At 41.0% G+C, this 17,698-nt stretch overlaps 1 protein-coding gene across 3 annotated transcripts; it reads left to right on the top strand.

Moving 5' to 3' along the window:
- Positions 1–298: 298 nt before the first annotated feature.
- On the top strand, positions 299–15,966 carry zdhhc2 (zinc finger DHHC-type palmitoyltransferase 2). 3 transcript variants are annotated; one of them, XR_005208227.1, is made up of 14 exons: positions 299–741; positions 4,092–4,118; positions 5,700–5,794; positions 6,520–6,640; positions 6,790–6,859; positions 6,971–7,003; positions 8,659–8,779; positions 8,933–8,971; positions 9,136–9,268; positions 10,670–10,796; positions 12,809–12,901; positions 13,192–13,312; positions 14,060–14,142; positions 14,214–15,966. XR_005208227.1 is itself a non-coding variant. In XM_037780441.1 (14 exons), exons 1-13 carry the CDS (start codon positions 615–617, stop codon positions 14,098–14,100), a joined length of 1,143 nt encoding a protein of 380 aa, XP_037636369.1. In that variant the 5' UTR covers positions 300–614; the 3' UTR covers positions 14,101–14,142; positions 14,214–15,966. The 3 variants fall into 3 exon arrangements, 2 of the variants coding, with proteins under 2 accessions (XP_037636369.1, XP_037636370.1); XM_037780441.1 differs by having other exon boundaries at positions 300–741; positions 13,192–13,307; XM_037780442.1 differs by lacking the exon at positions 8,933–8,971 and having other exon boundaries at positions 302–741; positions 13,192–13,307; positions 14,214–15,965.
- The last annotated feature ends 1,732 nt before the right edge of the window (positions 15,967–17,698 follow it).

Raw genomic sequence — 17,698 nt, 5'->3', positions numbered from 1 at the left:
ATAAATAAATAAACAAGTACACAGAAATATACAATTAATATAAAATAATCATAATCATCATTTTGTCATTTTCTGATTTGACAAACAACTTACCTGATGTAGTACAACACAACCCGAGCTCCCCTAAAAAATAATTTTGCGCGTGCCTCTATGTGTGTGCATGTGTGAGTGTATGAACTCATTGAACCCATCTTTGCTCGTGGTTGAAAAAATGTGCCAGGCTTGCAGCATCCCTCGGACGTCATGGCAACCTGTGGGGAGGCGGCAGGGGGCGGCGCAGACTCTCTGGGCGCGTGTGTGTGTGTGTGTGTGCATGTGTCAGCCGTCTGATACTGTGTTGTAGTCTGATACTAGTGATCTGAGCCGGACCGTCAGAGGGGAGCAGTGCGGTATAGGAGCGGCATCAGAGGCATCACAGGCGGGCTGGAGGCTGCAGGCTGCAGGCTGCAGGCTGGAGGATGTTGCGTCTGAGCTGCCCGATTAGGCTGATCAGAGCCGGAGCAACGATGCAGTGACAGTCTACAGGAAGACACGGGCACACACATACACACACAGAGGAAGAGGGAGGGAGAGTAACACACGGATGCGCACGAGAAATGATCCGCTCCTAGACTATGGCACCGTCGGGCTCGCGTAGTATCAAGAAGGGCTGTCAGAGAGTTTTGTACTGGATCCCGGTCCTCTTCATCGCCCTCATAGTGGCGTGGTCATACTACGCCTATGTGTTGCAGCTGTGCATAGGTAAGAAACCAGCTGTCTGGTGTGAGGAGGTGTGTGTGTGTGTGTGTGTGTGTGAGGGGGAAATGCCTCTGGTGTGTGGATTTTTTTTTTTTTTTTGGGGTGGGGGGATTTGTGTTTCAGCAGCTTGAAGTCCAGGCTGATTATTTTGGGATGCACAAGACTGGCTTGTTGTTTATGCAGTGTGTGTGTGTGGACAGTGTCAGTCACATGGCAACAACACCAACAGTTCAAGCATGAATTGTGAGCATATTCTTACAATGATGTGTTTTTGCATGAAAGTTCAATTTAAAGTTCAGCTATTTTGGACAACCTGCTTTTATTGTGAAGGAGCTTTTTATTACATGTACATAATCACAGGGTGCACACAGTGTAGGATTAGGCAGTGGGATTCATTATCTGAGTCCACCGCCACCACTCTATCAGCACTATCTTAAAGACTTACTGTAATGGCTTCAGACTTGTGTGTAGTCACCGAGCTTCATTATCTGAATTGATATCCTCCTACCACAACACCACCGGCATTATCTGTTGGCAAGGAGTCTGACTGTAATGGCTTTTGAGTGAGGCCAGCCTCCTTCCTTCCTTCCTTTGCGTTCCCCTCTGGCTGATGAACAAACGTTGGATGGTGCAGTTTACAGACAGCGAGGCTTCTCGGTGAACGGTGAACGCAGAGTTGACCTGAATAGTGAGTAATGGTTTCTAGGATGTCTCAGAGGAGTCTCAGCAGCCTACTCATGTGCTCCATTTGGCAGCTTGTCAGACCACTAGGAAAGCAGATCTCCTCTGTCAAAAAGGGGGATGAAATGGAGACGGTTTAATGAGACCAAACAGAGGAAAACACAGCGAGGGAGGGGTGGTTGCGAGGTCTGATCTTCTCCAAATGCAGGCGTGCTATCCAGCTTTAACTGAGAGGGTTCGCCTTTATGTTTGTCTTTGCACCTGATCAGTGAGACTTAAGGGTTCATAGTGCCATTTTCCTGAGGTCACCAGCCAGGGTGGCACGGGGCCACTCTTGAATCTGATTGGCCCCCCTTGGTGCCCCCCCTACCAGAGTCAGAAGGTGATAGGCAGTTGGCATCTTAGTACCATGGATGGATTACTGAATGTTTGTTGTCAAATGACCAGAGATAAAGAGAAAGAGATAAAAACGACCACACAGAGATGCAAGACAACCGCAAAGAGACACAAAACAACCACAAAGAGATGAACAACGACCACAAAGAGACACAAAACGACCACAAAGAGACACAAAACAACCACAAAGAGACACAAAACAACCACAAAGAGATGCAAAAGACCTCAAAGGGATGTAAAAGACCTCAAAGGGATGGAAAACAACAACAAAGGGATGCAAAGCGACCACACAGTCGCAAAACAACCACAAAGAGACACAAAACAACCACAAAGAGACACAAAACAACCACAAAGAGACACAAAACAACCACAAAGAGATGCAAAACAACCACAAAGAGACACAAAACAACCGCAAAGAGATGCAAAACAACCACAAAGAGATGCAAAAGACCTCAAAGGGATGAAAAAACGACCACCAAGAGACACAAAACAATCACAAAGAGATGCAAAACAACCATGAAGAGATGCAAAACAATCACAGAGACAACAACTGCAAAGATACAAAATGACCACAAAGAGATGAAAAATTACCATGAAGGGGCACAAAATGTCCACAAAGAGATGCAAAAAGACACAAACAGATGAGAAACAACAACAAAGAGATACAAAAAGACTACAAGGAGGAGAAAATTACCACAAAGATGCAAAAAATGTATGTCTTGCTGCATTGTAGGAGTGGTGTGGGTCTAATCTTCTCATAATCCATCCATGGCTGTGGGCTATTTGGAGTTAGCCTACTATAATAAGTAACAGCTGTATTTATTGATATTATTTCATATTCAATATTTAAAGTTGTTTATTTGGCATTCATTCATTGTGATGAATAAACAATGTAGCTATTAATAATGTACAGTTTATTATTGCCAAGAACCAATGTGTCCCCTTTCTTTAAAGTCTGGCCTCCCCACCCCCATTCAAAAGTTTCTAAAGCCGGCCCTGTTCACCAGAGAGGGCAGCCAGCGTCCGTCCCAGGACGAACCTCTTCTAGAGTTACAGGACGTCATGTGTCTGTTATGAGATACTGAGACATCCTTCATTAGTGCAGGGCGACAGAAAAGCAAAATCACCATTTCATCAGGCTTCTTGTTTTGTATCTAGTAGAACAAGAGTGACATTGTGATGTGTTTGAGTCACATGGGAGGGACAGATGATGAAAACAGCAGCAGCAGCAGGGCAGGACAGCGGTCGCTCGGGGCCAGCAGCGTGGGCTCTGCAGACAGACACAGAGACAGTTGTGTGAAAGTATCGTCAGCTGATACCTCTCGTTCGGTGGCTGAGTTAATCCCATTGTCTGGCTTACATAATTCACCCCAAGCAATCTGTGGCTGACCCACTTTCTTTTAAAGCACCGAACGTCAGCTTTTGAAACAGTTGGTCCTTTTTAGGAATCAGGTCTTTGGACTTCTTGAAGTCCATTTGTTGTTGAAAATTGACCTTGTTGAATGCAAAGAGGAAAAGAGAGTACTGTAATGCTTTCATAGACACATTAACATACATCCCTGCACATGCTCTTAATCACACATACACTTCTGCTTCACTGTATCAGACTCTGGGGCATTTAATGCTGCCAAGGCGGCATGCACGTGATTTTTGGCTGCACGCCTCGATTCAGCAACTTGGCTCACCTTTCCTCAGTTTGTGCATATGTGTGTGTGTGTGTGTGTGTGTGTGTGTGTGTGTGTGTGTGTACTGAAGATGGGTGATTCTGTATGCTCAGCTAATCATTGCTTAGATATTGGGACAGATATAAAACAGTGTCAGCTAATATCTCCCAACAGGTCTCCACTTGTCTCTTTTTATGTTGGTGTCCAGATCTTTAGTGTGTGTGTGTGTGTGTGTGTGTGTGTGTGCAGGACGCTCCTGTTGTTTTCAATGCCTTTTGTCAATGCACGCTAATGCTTTTCTATATGAGGGGAACAATGAGTCGAACTATCTGACTGGGAGCGTGCTGTATATTGATTTTGTGACTGGTGTGGTATTAAAGGTTTACAGAGTCAGCATTCTTCAGTTTTGCTGATTTGAATTCAGACATTGACTGCCAGTCAAACATGTATTATGTAAGATACACCACGTGGAGGTGGTCTCTGTGTGAAGGATTGAGAAGAAAAAATAAATTTTCCCCATGTTGATCTACAGATTTGGGATAGTGCGTTAAGTGTTTGGCTTTTTTTATTCTACACAAATCTGACTGTGCCTTCTTATTTTTAATTTTTCAGCGTCTATCGAACACATGGGAGAAAAGGGTAAGTGATTTGCAATGCCGTTTAACATCAAGAAGAGTCACAAGTGTCCTCAGCTGTTCTGCATTTGTTGTATGTTGAGTTGAGTTTAGGTCAGCATCAGCCGTCAGTCTGGCAGAGGCAGCCCACATCAAATCACCATAATCAGCCTGTATCAGCTGGAACAATGTCACAAGATGTTTATTTTCATCAGCTCAGGTACATGTTTAAACGCAGGATTTATTCAGTGTGCATTTTATATCCACGGAGTCGAGAGATGAACTGAAAGAGACCAAAAATACATCGCCTTTCATTTTTAGACATGCTAGCAGCATGGCTCTAGGGATGGCAATGTCAGGCTGCCAGTCGGTCGCTGCACCACTTTGGTCCAGACTGAAATATCTCAGCAGCTGCTGGATGGATTGCCATCAAATTCACAGAAAATGTACGGAAATTCATGGTCCCCCGAGGATGAATCCTACTGACTTTTCCTCTAGCGCCACCACGAGGTTCACATTTGGATTGCCATTATATAGTATTTGGAACAGACCTTCATGTTCCCCTCAGGATGAATTAGAATCACTTTGGTGATCCTCTGACTCTTTTAGCGCCACCAACAGATTGAAATTAATTTGTCCAATACTTTGGCTGATGACCAAATACCTGCAAAACGAATGAGATTCTCATCAGCCTCAGCTGTACTTTGTGTTTAGTGCTAATTAGTAAATGTTAGCATGCTAACACGCTAAACTAAGATAGTCAACATGGTAAACATTGGTTGCGTCCGAAATTCCATAACTATTTGCTCTATGCTATCTGGTACGCTAAAACAGTAGGCCTATATGGGATTTTTTAGTATATCCAAAACCTTAGTATGACACCAATAGTACGCAAATTGCATACTATTTCCATTGAAAAATGACAGTATGCAAACACTGAACACTACACTGGCATAAATATCCCACAATACAATGCAGTAGTAACAACAATGCTCAGACAATGGCGGACAGCTCTGTAACGCTTCAATTTATGTGTAAGTATCAGATTCCACTTTGCTATAGGCATAATATATTTCTAAATTAGTCCAGACTTTATGATTCTCACAAATTATCATTTGGTTACATGGGGTTGGTATGGGTTACCATGGTAACGCATCTCCAACCGGCAAGGAGGCTCTCAGGAAGTTACGGCGTAAATTACTGCTCATTGTGTCCCAAAAGATACATACTACAGTTTAGTCAAACAAAAGTATGTTGAACGATAGTACACATATAGAGTATATAGTGCATAGTATGTGACTTCGGACCCAGCCAGGGTACCTACTAAACATCAGCATGTTAGCATCCAGATGTTAATATTTACTGTACCTCAAAGCACCACTGTGCCTAAGTACTGCCTCACAGAGATGCTAGCCAAAGATTTTAGAAACAAAGAGACCCTGACCCAATGTGCATAACTAGTGGATAAATAAATGGGTGGATACTGATTTTGACATAATAATTTGAATATTTTGTATTGCCATGCAGTGAAAGCAAAATAAATGACATTGAATCACAGCAATATGAAGCTGATGATAGATGATGATGATGCTTTTTCTGCTTCCAGTTATATACTTGCTGGTGTACCATGCCATCTTCATCATGTTCGTGTGGGCGTACTGGCAAACCATCTTCACCAGGCCCATGAACCCCCTGAAGGAGGTGAGTGTGTCTGTCTGCGACGCAGCGTTACTGTCGGCTGGGATGATGATGAGGCATGGTGGGAAGTGCACATGTAGGTTACAGCTTCCCCGCGTGATTGAACGCTGCATTTAGACTAATAATACTTTCCAGTGGAAGTGCCTGGAGCTGCAACGTAATGGCTCTGATCCTGACCACAGCACTTCAGCTCTGCAGGCTGAACACACACACACACATGCATACATCTTAGAGAGAAAAGCCATCTTTGCATTTCACTTTTATCTGAGGCGAAGCACACGTGCAGTCAGCAGTCACCTCATATGAACGCTTTTCTTTATGAGACGTGATCGCTGGATCACTTGAGGTTTCGAGATTGTAATGAAAGTCACATTTCATGTGTGCTGTGCTGTTTGTTATCGCCAGAGTTATTTGTTTCCAGTGTTCAATCATAAATCGCCTGAGTGGCTGAAAGTAATATCGCAGCTCTGTGCTGCTTTGCTCCCGTTTGCCTGCTGGGGCAGAAAGAACCGAAACAAATGGAAGACACAGAAATTCACTGCCTACTGAGCTTCACAGAGACAGACGTCTCTGCATTGCTGATTCTAACAGCTTGTAGCTTATCTGACAAAATAAAATTAGACTCTGTTTTGACAAATAAGGATATGATTCATTGGAAATAAACAGATTGAGCTGTTGCTAAATCGCAGGTGTTGTTTGTCTTTCCCTCTGTGTTCTGCCCTACATAGTTTCACCTGTCATACTCTGACAAAGAGCTGCTGGAGCGTGAAGATCGGGGGGAGTCTCAGCAGGAGATCCTGAGGAGGATAGCCAAGGATCTGCCCATCAACACCCGCACCAACTCTGGAGGTACAGTACAGCACACAACTGCTGCTGCTGATGCAGAACAACAGGCTTGACTGACGCGCACCCCCGTCACATTGTTAAGTCTGTGGTCAAGTGTTAGAGCTGCCGCCGCTGCTGACGGCTGTGTGATTGAATTGGCCGTGTCTCCTCAGCAATCCGTTTCTGTGACCGCTGCCAGCTGCTGAAGCCTGATCGATGTCACCATTGTTCAGTCTGTGATAAGTATGGCTCTCTGCTCATGCACCTATAGAGAACAGACCGCACCATATATTGAATTCTGGCAGGCAGAGTGAGATTCAATTACACTGACGTCCTGACCCTGCTGTGTTACAGATGCATCCTGAAGATGGATCACCACTGCCCATGGTATGTAGTGGCAATAGGATTTTAAACAAATATCAGTGACACCGTACTGATGTACCACTGCACTCACATGGTGTTGTTAGTGTATCATGTATCATTTCCTTTTCATTAAAGGGATAGTCTGGGTGTTATGAAGTGGGGTTGTATGAGGTACTTATCCATAGTCAGTGTATTACCTACAGTAGATGACGGCCGGCACGCCTCCAGTTTGTAGAAGCAGACAAGAGTTACTGCACGGGAGCAAAGCAAAGTACTGCTGTGGACGGGGCCGGCAACAAAGCGTATTTTAGCCACCTAAAAGAAAGGCTCACCTAAAAAGATCAATATCCATTGATGTGTACACTATAGACACTTTAAATTTTTTTTACCGGTTTATCTTGCCTTGAGATAGCTATACAATCTACGTTTCCAAAGGGTAACTAAAGCCATTATCTATGCTCTCACCAAAATAACCAGACTCTATTGAAAAAAAACTACAATTTTCCCTCGCAGAATACAAGAGTTGCTGGTCTACCACTGCCTCGATCGGTTAGTTTGTGTTATTGTGTGACTTTGGTTAGTTTAGATTCACCAAAGGGACACAATAACACAAACAAGCTAAGCGATCGAGGCAGCGATAGACCAGCAACTCCTGTGTTCAGTGAGGTAAAATTATAGGTTTGTTCAATGGAGTCTGGTGACTTTGGCGAGAGCATAGATGGATACAACGGCTTCAGTTCCCCGTCGGAAAGGGCTGTCTGACAGCAAAGTAAAGTGGTGAAAATATTCTCAATATAGCGTACACTTAAACTGATATTGATTTTTTTAGGTGAGCCTTTCTTTTAGGTGGCTAAAGTACATTTTGCTGCCGGCACCGTCCGGCGTCCATCCATTCTGTAGGTAATACACTGACTATGGATAATTACCTCAAATATCCCCACTTCGAAACACCCAAACTATCCCTATAAAGGCCCCACAGTACTCAGGCCTCATGGTTTTGTTTTTTTCTTTCTTCAGCACCACACTGCCCAGTCCTGTTCCAGTTAACAGGGCTCGTAAACACACATCACATGGCAGAGCTTGTTTACTGGACAGATTTGGGTACTCTAACCTCTCATCCTGCCAGATGACACATTTTGGCAGCAGAGGGAGACAAAACAAATCTGATTCCAGACGGTGTAATTTTTGCTAAACATGATCGGTTTGTCTGCTCTCTTTGCAATAATGTACCATACATGGGAGAAATTCTTGAAAGAAGCTGAATATATCGGCTCATAGAGCAATAGGATCCTGGAGTTGTTTTCTGTAATACTCTCCAAAAATGCCCGGTGTCCTTAGCCCAAAACTGGTCCCTGATTGGCTGAAAATACCAAGTCCTCTAATTCACATGAAACAAACCTGCTGATTGAAGGTTTTCTTGTAAAGTTCTGCCAAACAGTTGTGATGCACTTACCTGTTTTTATTTCAATCTGAAACAGGCCAGAAAATGGGTCATTTAGAAGAATAGCCTGGAATAGTTGTTTGCGCATCTATAAAACCCCATCCCCAATATTTACTGTTCTTCTGCTCAGCTGTTTAATCTCTTCAACTCCTGTATCTCCGCATTTAGAAAAGATCTGAACATGTACTAATGATGACATTTTCCCACACTGACCTGCATCCTTTCACCCTTGCTGCAGGGTGAACAACTGCGTGGGATTCTCCAACTACAAGTTTTTCATGCTGTTCTTGGCATATTCGCTACTCTACTGCCTTTTTATAACTGCTACAGATCTTCAGTACTTCGTTAAGTTTTGGCTGGTAAGTATGGCTTGACCATCACAACATGAACCACTGATAAAATGATGTATTTCTGCGGGGGTTGTGTTTGCACAAACTATATGTATAATCAAATGGACATCTGAAAACATGCATTCTGTGTTGAATATGTGGTATTTGATTTTTTTTCACAAGGAAGGAGGTAGAGCACATTTTCGTCTGAGAGCATACCTGGTATGAACAACCAACTAGCTAGTGGCACTGAGATAGAAACTATTTAATAAGCTCCCCTAGAACACTAGTAGAGTAGAAATCTCTCAGATCCCACTCCATCTCAAAGTGTTAGTGTCCACTCTTTTTTCATTGCATTGATTGTTTGGTTGCTGTTTTCCCTTCAGAACGGCCTCCCAGACACTCAGGCCAAGTTCCACATCCTGTTCCTCTTCTTCTCGGCCTCCATGTTCTCAGTCAGCCTGGCTTCGCTTCTCACCTATCACTGCTGGCTCGTCTGCAAGAACAGATCCACCCTCGGTAGGTGGCGTTCTTCATGTATCATCCTGGATGGATTGCTGAAGGGGCCTACTGGGCACAGGCCTGAGGGTCAGGGGCCCCATGGCCTTCACCTACAAAATGTCACTCAAAGAAACATACATAAGACTACAAAGAGAAACAAAAAGACTACAAAGAGACCAAAACAACTACCAAGACATGTAAAACAGCTGCAGAGAGACACACAATGACACAATGACTACTCACAACCTCAAAAAGACACAAAATGACTACAAATAGACACAAAGCAACAACAAAGAGACTCAAAATGACTACAAAGAGACACTAAACAAGTACAGCAAGACTCAAAATGACCACAAAGAGACACAAAAAGACTACAAAAAGGGGCAAAACAACCACAGACAAACAATAACTACAAAAAGACCAAAACAACTACTAAGAGTCTCAAAGCGACTACATAGAGATGCAAAATGACTACAAAGAGACTCAAAATGACTACAAAGAGACTCAAAATGACTACAAAGACACACAAAGCAACTACAAGACTCAAAATGACTACAAAGAGACACAAAACAACTACAGAGACTCAAAATTACTACAAAGAGACACAAAATAACTACAAAAAGACCAAAACTATTTCAAAGTGACACAAAACATCTACAATGATACACAAAATGACCACAAAGAGACACAAAACAACAACAAAAAGTGGCTAAACAACTATAAAGTCTGTCTTGCTCCTATGTAGGAGAGGTGGTGGGGCCTTTTGCATGTCTGTGCCCAGGGGCTCATTATCTTATAATCCGCCCATGTGCATCATGTATGTGTGTGTGTTGTGTTTGTGGATGCAGTAATTATACAGCTTGTGTCGGACAGCGGCTCGCTCAGATCCGTGTACGCTGAGTATCTGCTCTCAGTCTGCTAACAGTGTCGTCTTTGCACAAATGATGAAGGATGTTTCATTGCATTTTTCCCACCATCAGTCACCGCCGTCCTCATCAGCGCAGTGATTTGATGAGCCTCTCTGGGCCGCTATCAGACGGAGCAGTTTCTCATTATGTGTGCACAGTGGCTCACTTTGTCTGTGTGTGGAGGAGAGTGGATTATCCATAGGAGTACGTTACAGTGTAATGCAAAGACACAAGGCTCAGAGCGGTAAGCAGCTTAGTAACAGACACGTCTAGGAAGAGAAGTCACACATGGTGGCACAGTCTCAGATCTGCCTTTCCTGTGCGACAAAGACACTTTTCATTCACAGTTGTTCCATTGATGCAGCTGTTCAGCAGCAGTCATTCATGTGCTGTCTGAATGAGCTCCTGCTAATAGTCTGAATAATAGTTTATATAAAGACTGAAAGGGAGCGCTGCATTTATCCATCTTCACGTCCGACTGACTCTTCTCCTCCATGTGTGTCCTTCTCAGAGGCTGTGCGTTCTCCAGTGTTTCGCCACGGCACAGATAAGAACGGCTTCAGTCTGGGCTTCAGTAAGAACTTCCGCCAGGTCTTTGGAGATGAAGCTAAATACTGGCCTATTCCTGTTTTCTCCGGGTAAGGTCTTATGGGCATTTGTCAAGGACAATCAAAAGAAAATCCTCTAAAAATATCTATCAAATAAATTTATATTAAAAAAGAAACATTATAAATCTTAAGGGGGCAAACTAAAGAATCAAATCCATTAAAGCAAGTCTATGTGTTAATAATTTATAACTTCCCCTGGCAGGTTGTGTGACAGTTCAGGGGCCCTGGTGACCTGCAATTTTGAGTCTAGACTGAAGGACAAGCAGGTCAAAGACTTCAGGCTCTGTTTCAAGAACCACAAATCAAACATGTGGCTACGACTAAAAATGAGTTCAGTAAAAGCAAATCCAACTTCTAACCTGTTGAGATTTTGGTCATATGGCGTCTGAGACACCGATCAGCTGTGCATAAGGACATGTTCATGTCCAGTTTATGAGTTATTAGAAGGTACATAATGCATTCATATTTATGGAGGCCAATTCAGCAGTTGTATTTTTGGCACAGCATCTGTACAGTTTTTAGGTAATATATTCTATTGGGTTCAAATCTAACACTGAAGTGTTTTAAAGGGGGCCTATTATGGTTATTTTCAGGTTCATACTTGTATTTTGGGTTTCTACTAGAAACATGTTTACATGCTTGAATGTTCCAAAAACGTTTAATTTTCTCATACCGGCTGTGCTGCAGCACCACTTTTCTCCCTCTGTTTGAACTCCTGCCCCCCCCCCCCCCCCCCCCCTTTCCAAAAAGCCCAGTCTGCTCTGATTGGTCAGCCGGCCCACTCTGTTGTGATTGGTACACCAAATAAAACTCTTTGGACTCCGCTCCAGCTTCACTCTAACTAACTTTGTTTGAGGAATGCCAAACGAGCCGCTAGAAAGATATTATGCGAATGTGTTACTTGGTGACATCACCACGTTACAGAAGAAAAGGCGGGACTTCAAGCAGTTCAGGAGCAGTGATTCTGTGAGGGAGAGTAACTCCCTGTGGGCTGGACTTTGGGCTTCGTAACTTTGCAGACCTTTTACATGCACAAAAAACACACTAAAGGAAAGCACAAAAGCATAACAGGTCCTCTTTAAAGCCTCAATTGCATCTATAACTGTAACTCTATAAGGTTTTCATATCGATTATACATATCCTGCCAATCAGCATCAATATTCACAACAATGACACATTTTCTTCAGTGAATGCTTCAAACAATCTCACTGAGGATGTCAGAGAAGTGTTGAATAAATGAATGAAGTCACTCATCAGCTCAGGGATTAGAGAGCGCTGTCATTTAGTCTGAAACAAAATGGTTCAGAGGGAAAAGTCCCAGAGGAGACATTAGCTTCAGCAAACAACAACATCGCAACTGTGAATTCAGTCAGAAGCTCCAGCTTTGCAAAAAATGACTAATTCATGCTGACTAAATTAATAATATTATGAATATACAATCTCAGTCAAACGATTTAAACATAAACCCCAGATCTTTACATTTTTAATGTATAAACAAAACATTGCTGATATGAAAAAACACATTTCAGATCCAGTTGTAATTTCATACAGAAGCCCATTTAGTTCCATCATTCACAACTGCGTACTATTTAATCTGTAAACTAAACCACTGTTATACTCAAACACATGGGAAGTTTCTGTGTGAAAATAGAGACGTTAAAGTGAGACTATGTAACATTTGAAAGACGAAATAACACAATCATCCTCCTATAAATGAAAAGTTAAATTCATAAGCAATTAATTGTAGCCTTGCACGCTTTGGGGTTTGGCTGCTGCAGCCTTACTTGGTCTGGTATGATGGTCGTGTCTAGAAGGTAACCTACAAAACTGCAAAACTCTCGCGAGACTCGCTGCCCGATGACTTATCCTGACCCTAACTATTCAAGGTCAACGCCTAACCTTAACCATCTCGCGAGAGTTTACCATTATCCCATAATTACCACTGGTTATTGATGTTTCTAATGTCACCGACATTCAACAGATTCATTACCAGCTGGTCATTTAAACATCTACACCTACTGTGTTTTCTGCTGGCTTTCCAGTTTAGGTGACGGCTGCTCGTTCCCGACCTGTCTGGTGAATCTGGACCCGGAGCAGCCCACATCACCCCCTGGCTCCAGCTCTGCCAACAAGGGGTGAGTAAAACAAGAAGAGCACACATCCATAAAAAAAGTAAAGCACTGAGAGCTGCACAACTGCAAGTCAGCCCCTAGTGGTTTATTAACCCTGTAGGTTTAATGATGCATGAGAATCACCTTGCAGCAGTTATGGCCCGGCAGTTTTAAATTAATCATTCAGATTATAGGATTGCAGGATTTAGGACTATTTTTATTTAAAGAAGGAAGTGGGCCCAGAAATATTCCTGTGGGTCCATGAAGGATTCCTGGCTTCATCCCTGTGCTTGTGTGTATTTGTGTGTTTCCAGTGCAGCGGAGGGCCGCCAGTTCCCCTCCAAGCCGCTGAGGGAGTCTCAGAGTCGACTGCTCACCAGCACCCCCTCCTGGACTGAGAGTGACAGTGCAACAGAAAAAGACAGGAAGGGTAAGGTAATGTTATACTCCTTGTGGGTTTCTCCATAGCTGCTTGCTTACATAACCCCAAGAAAGCTTTGACAAAATTATTAAAGCTGCAGTCGGTAACTTTGAGCAAATATGATGAAAAGTTATTTTTGTAAAACTGTCTCTATATCCTGACAGTAGTGCATGAGACAGAAAAAAAACCCTGTTCCTACGTGTCCTCCTGGTGCTCCTAATGGCATTTTAAAGATTTCACCGCACCCAAAGAAAAACAACCAATCAGAGCCGAGCTGTTTCTGGGCAGCTGTCAATCACTGCTCGCAAAACTTGACAACTCCGATCAAACTGTCGAACTAGGCAGTGTTGATCAAATATGAATTAATATTCTGTTACTGTAATACCTCTTTCTCTCCTCAAATGTTTTCAGAAACATATTATAGTGTAGAGTATTGATTCATATTTGATCAACGCTGCCTAGTTTGACCGTTTGATCAGAGTTTGCGAGTTTCGCGTGCAGTGATTGACAGCTGCTGTAGAGACTGCTCGGCTCTGATTGGTTGTTTCTATCGGGCATGTTGATATATTGCAAATTACATTAGGAGCACTAGGAAGACACAGAGGTAACTGATTTTTTCAAATTATCTGTCTCAGGAAGCACTGTTAGGAAATAGTGACCGTTTCGTAAAATTAACTTTTCATCATATTTGCTCAAAGTAACCGACTGCACTTTTAAGTGTTAAAACTGATTTTTAATGACTTAAATGATGTGTTGTTCAGGTGCCAGTAACCCAGGGATGACCATAGAAAATGAGGCGTAACCAGATTTAAAACAAAGAGGTGACACCTTCAACACAGAAAAGGTGAGTTCATATAGAAACTATCCACATATCAAGATATAAAATCATCTGTTACAATGTGTTTCATCCAACAGGTCTATGCTGCCCCCCTCCTCAGTGTTTGTGCCTATCAGGACGTGACGTGGTGGTGACATCATCTACATTTGTTGTTTTCCATACTGCACCCTGCCTCTGGGAGGTTTACATGACTGATATCACGTACAAAGCAGAGAAAAAAAATATCTAACTATCATCATCAGTATTATTGTTATTGTTATCAGCAACAATTCCTGCTGCTATCTGACAGTTTTTGGGCTAGGGGTGCACCGATCTGACTTCTTCAGTCCCAATACCGATAGCGGTACTTGGGCTTTGGGTATCGGCCGATACCGAGTACTGATCCGATACCAGTGTTTAATTAATAAGCTGTATGCCTCACTGTGTGGAAGTGACTGAGCTCATTCTTTTATGTGTAAGGTAACAACAGCCTTGCCTTAAACAGTGCTTTCCTAACTTTGTAAAACAAAATGTAACAAATAAATACATAGATATAAATTTACTGATTTGTTATTTCTTTTTAAAATAACAATTCAGGTGTAAACCTCTTTAATGCAGCAACAACTTGATCAAAACAGGAATTCAAATTCTAATATATACTGTATATAGTATATAAACAGAATTGAATTTAATAGATTGTTGTTGTCACCGCTAACCGTTCCAGCTATTTAGGGCCGGTATCGGCCCGATATCCGATCCGTTATCGGTATCGGTGCATCCCTAATTTGGGTTTCTGGATTGAAATTAAAAATTTGCATTCCAACAATCACAATTTTTTTTGTTTGTATATGAATAAGCACAGAGCAGCAATGGAAGAGATGTTTTTGGTATAAAATCTGAGCTGTTTTCGTGTGTTACAGTCCACGTAACAGAAACTCTCAGAATTATCTGCAAGTTTTTTCGTTTCATGTTATTTTGTGTAGCTTAACACTTAATGAAATGCTGTTATAAGTTTGCCAAAGTATAGATTAGTAGTGGTGTCAATGTGATGTAACTGATATTCTTTTAGCCATTTTCTTTTTCAGTGAAGGTGTTTTTTTGGAGGGGGGGTCGTTGGTGTCATGGAAGTTGAATTGATGCATGCTCTCATCTCAGGATGTTTGACACAAACACACCTTGTTGTAGTGAACTGTACCAGAAGATGTTCTCCCCTTTTGCTTGAGTTTAAAAAGACAGTGTAGTCAATAGTAATTCATTTGAATAAGGGCTCTTCTGACTAGCATGAGTGAGGATGTTGCTGTCACACTGAAACACCTGAATGGTGCTGCGACAGCGTGCGTCTCCCCTGCCAAATATCTAAACTGCTGTCTGGTAGCCTACAGTACGCGTACAAACTGCCGGCCAAAAAGCTTCCCGACTGTCTCTCTGGAGGGCCGCAAAGCCTCTGTGTGATGCTGCAGATCTGCTCACCATCACCATCAAAAAGCAGATACTGTTGAGTGTTTTTATAACTCACAACATGATGATGATGTATCTGCTGCAGAGCAAAAACAACTCCAGCTGCTTTGTACAGTATATTTTCACCTTCTGAGGATTCTGGCTGGAAAAACCATCACTAAAAGATTAGTTGGTAGAATGTATGCTTGTGGTAACACTTCATAATAACCATTGTTTATAAATGGTAAATTGATAGTTCATTAAAATGTAGTTGATGGTTATTCTACTGTTAACAGACAATTAAATTCTAATCATTAATAATGTTCACTAATTATTAGTAATGCCATAATTTATGTAATTTAAGCAGTTTATTGTTGCACACATTATAACATTTTATATACCATATTAAGTATTTGTTAATGAACCTTTAAGAAATTGTTTGTAAAACATAAACATAACATAGATAGATATTTGTAACACTTTGTTAATGGTTAATAATTGGTTTGTAAACCATTTATAAATATTATTTGGATGGTCATACCTTGTTAAATGGTGAATAAATACGTTGTAAAGCATCTATAAACATTATTTAGCTATTTAATATTATAAAGTTACAGCTGATGATTATAAAACTTTGTTAAATGGTTAATAAATACGTTGTAAAGTGTCTATAAACAATATTTAGATGGATAGTTAATACTTTGTTAATGGTTAATAATTGATTTTTGGTCCATCTATCTATGTTATTTTTATAGATGTTTTACAAACAATTTCTTAAAGGCTTACAAATCATTTGGTAATCATTAGTATTATGAATAAATAATATATTATATAGAATAATAATAATGTGTGCAATAAATAAAGGGTTAATAAATAATTTGCTATTGTAATCAGAATGTAATTATCATCTCCAATCAGCTATGATACAATATTTAATGTATAAATTATTTCATATTACACAAACTAATGATACAATAACAGAAATTATTATTACTAATAATTAGTAAACATTACTAACATTCAATTGTTAACAGTAAAAAAAAAAATATCAATTTACCATTTATAAATGGATTTATAGATTTTATTCTATTTATGTATTTATAGATGTTTATTATAAAGTGTTATCATGCTGGTTTAAAAAAAAAAAAAAGCTTCATTGTGACAGTCAGTGTCAATCTATATTTTTCTATTCTTCTGTCTGTATGACTCAAGAGACAATATGGATGTGTGAGGCGATGTACTGTACAGTTGTGATGCCTTATCAGAATAAAATGAGCTCATCTTCAGCGTCCTTGTTCAACTCGTGTCGCACATTGAGAGGGATGCTGAGTCATAAAAGGGATGTGATGGCATTTTATGGTAGAAAAGTTTCAAGCCTTTATTTACAAAATAATCTAAAAACAATCCTCTTATATATTGCATATTCTTCTTTTACTCCGTTACAGTGTGAAAGATGAGCAGCAGAAAGAAAGAAAAGTGTCATCAGTCTTTGACGCTCAGGGAGGTTAATAATAAGTCTTGAACCTACACTTCAACACACACCTATGGAAGTTCAGGATACTGCTATAACAACACAGCATTTATTCAAACGTTTTAGTACATGCGGCTCTTCTACGCAGCATGAATGAACTGGAAAGCAATACAAAATAAACATTCAAAAGGCCAAAACTACAAGTGAAATGAACTCCACTGAAACAAAAAGATGCATGTTAAGAGGCAATGTTGTTTCCATTGAGTAAAAGTTGTCTTCCTTTTATACAACACTAAAACTCTACAAAACCTTAATTTCAATTCAAAATGTTACTCTCAAAAGAGTATTCCAGGGTAAACTCAGCATGTCTTACTGCAGACTAGTGTTTTTATACTTTTTAAGGTCTAGTGAATTTGGTTGAAATCGTTGCAACACCACGTAGAGACGTGCTGCATCTGTGTTCATATGTGCTTGTGTCAAAGAGGGTGTTTACATGCACAAATAACCCATATTCCTCCAATGAAAACCATTCGTATGCATCCAGTACATACTGTATATATCCGTGACTATTCTGAACATTATCATGAATGCAAACAGGAAAACAGCAAATAACAGTACAGAGGAAAATGTGTTCACTTGTTTTAGTATCCCATCTACTGTCTAAGCAGAATACAC

This window comes from Sebastes umbrosus, chromosome 9 (assembly GCF_015220745.1).
Source record: "Sebastes umbrosus isolate fSebUmb1 chromosome 9, fSebUmb1.pri, whole genome shotgun sequence".
In the NCBI taxonomy this organism is placed as follows: Eukaryota; Metazoa; Chordata; class Actinopteri; order Perciformes; family Sebastidae; genus Sebastes; species Sebastes umbrosus.
This window is presented reverse-complemented; position numbering and strand designations above follow the sequence as displayed.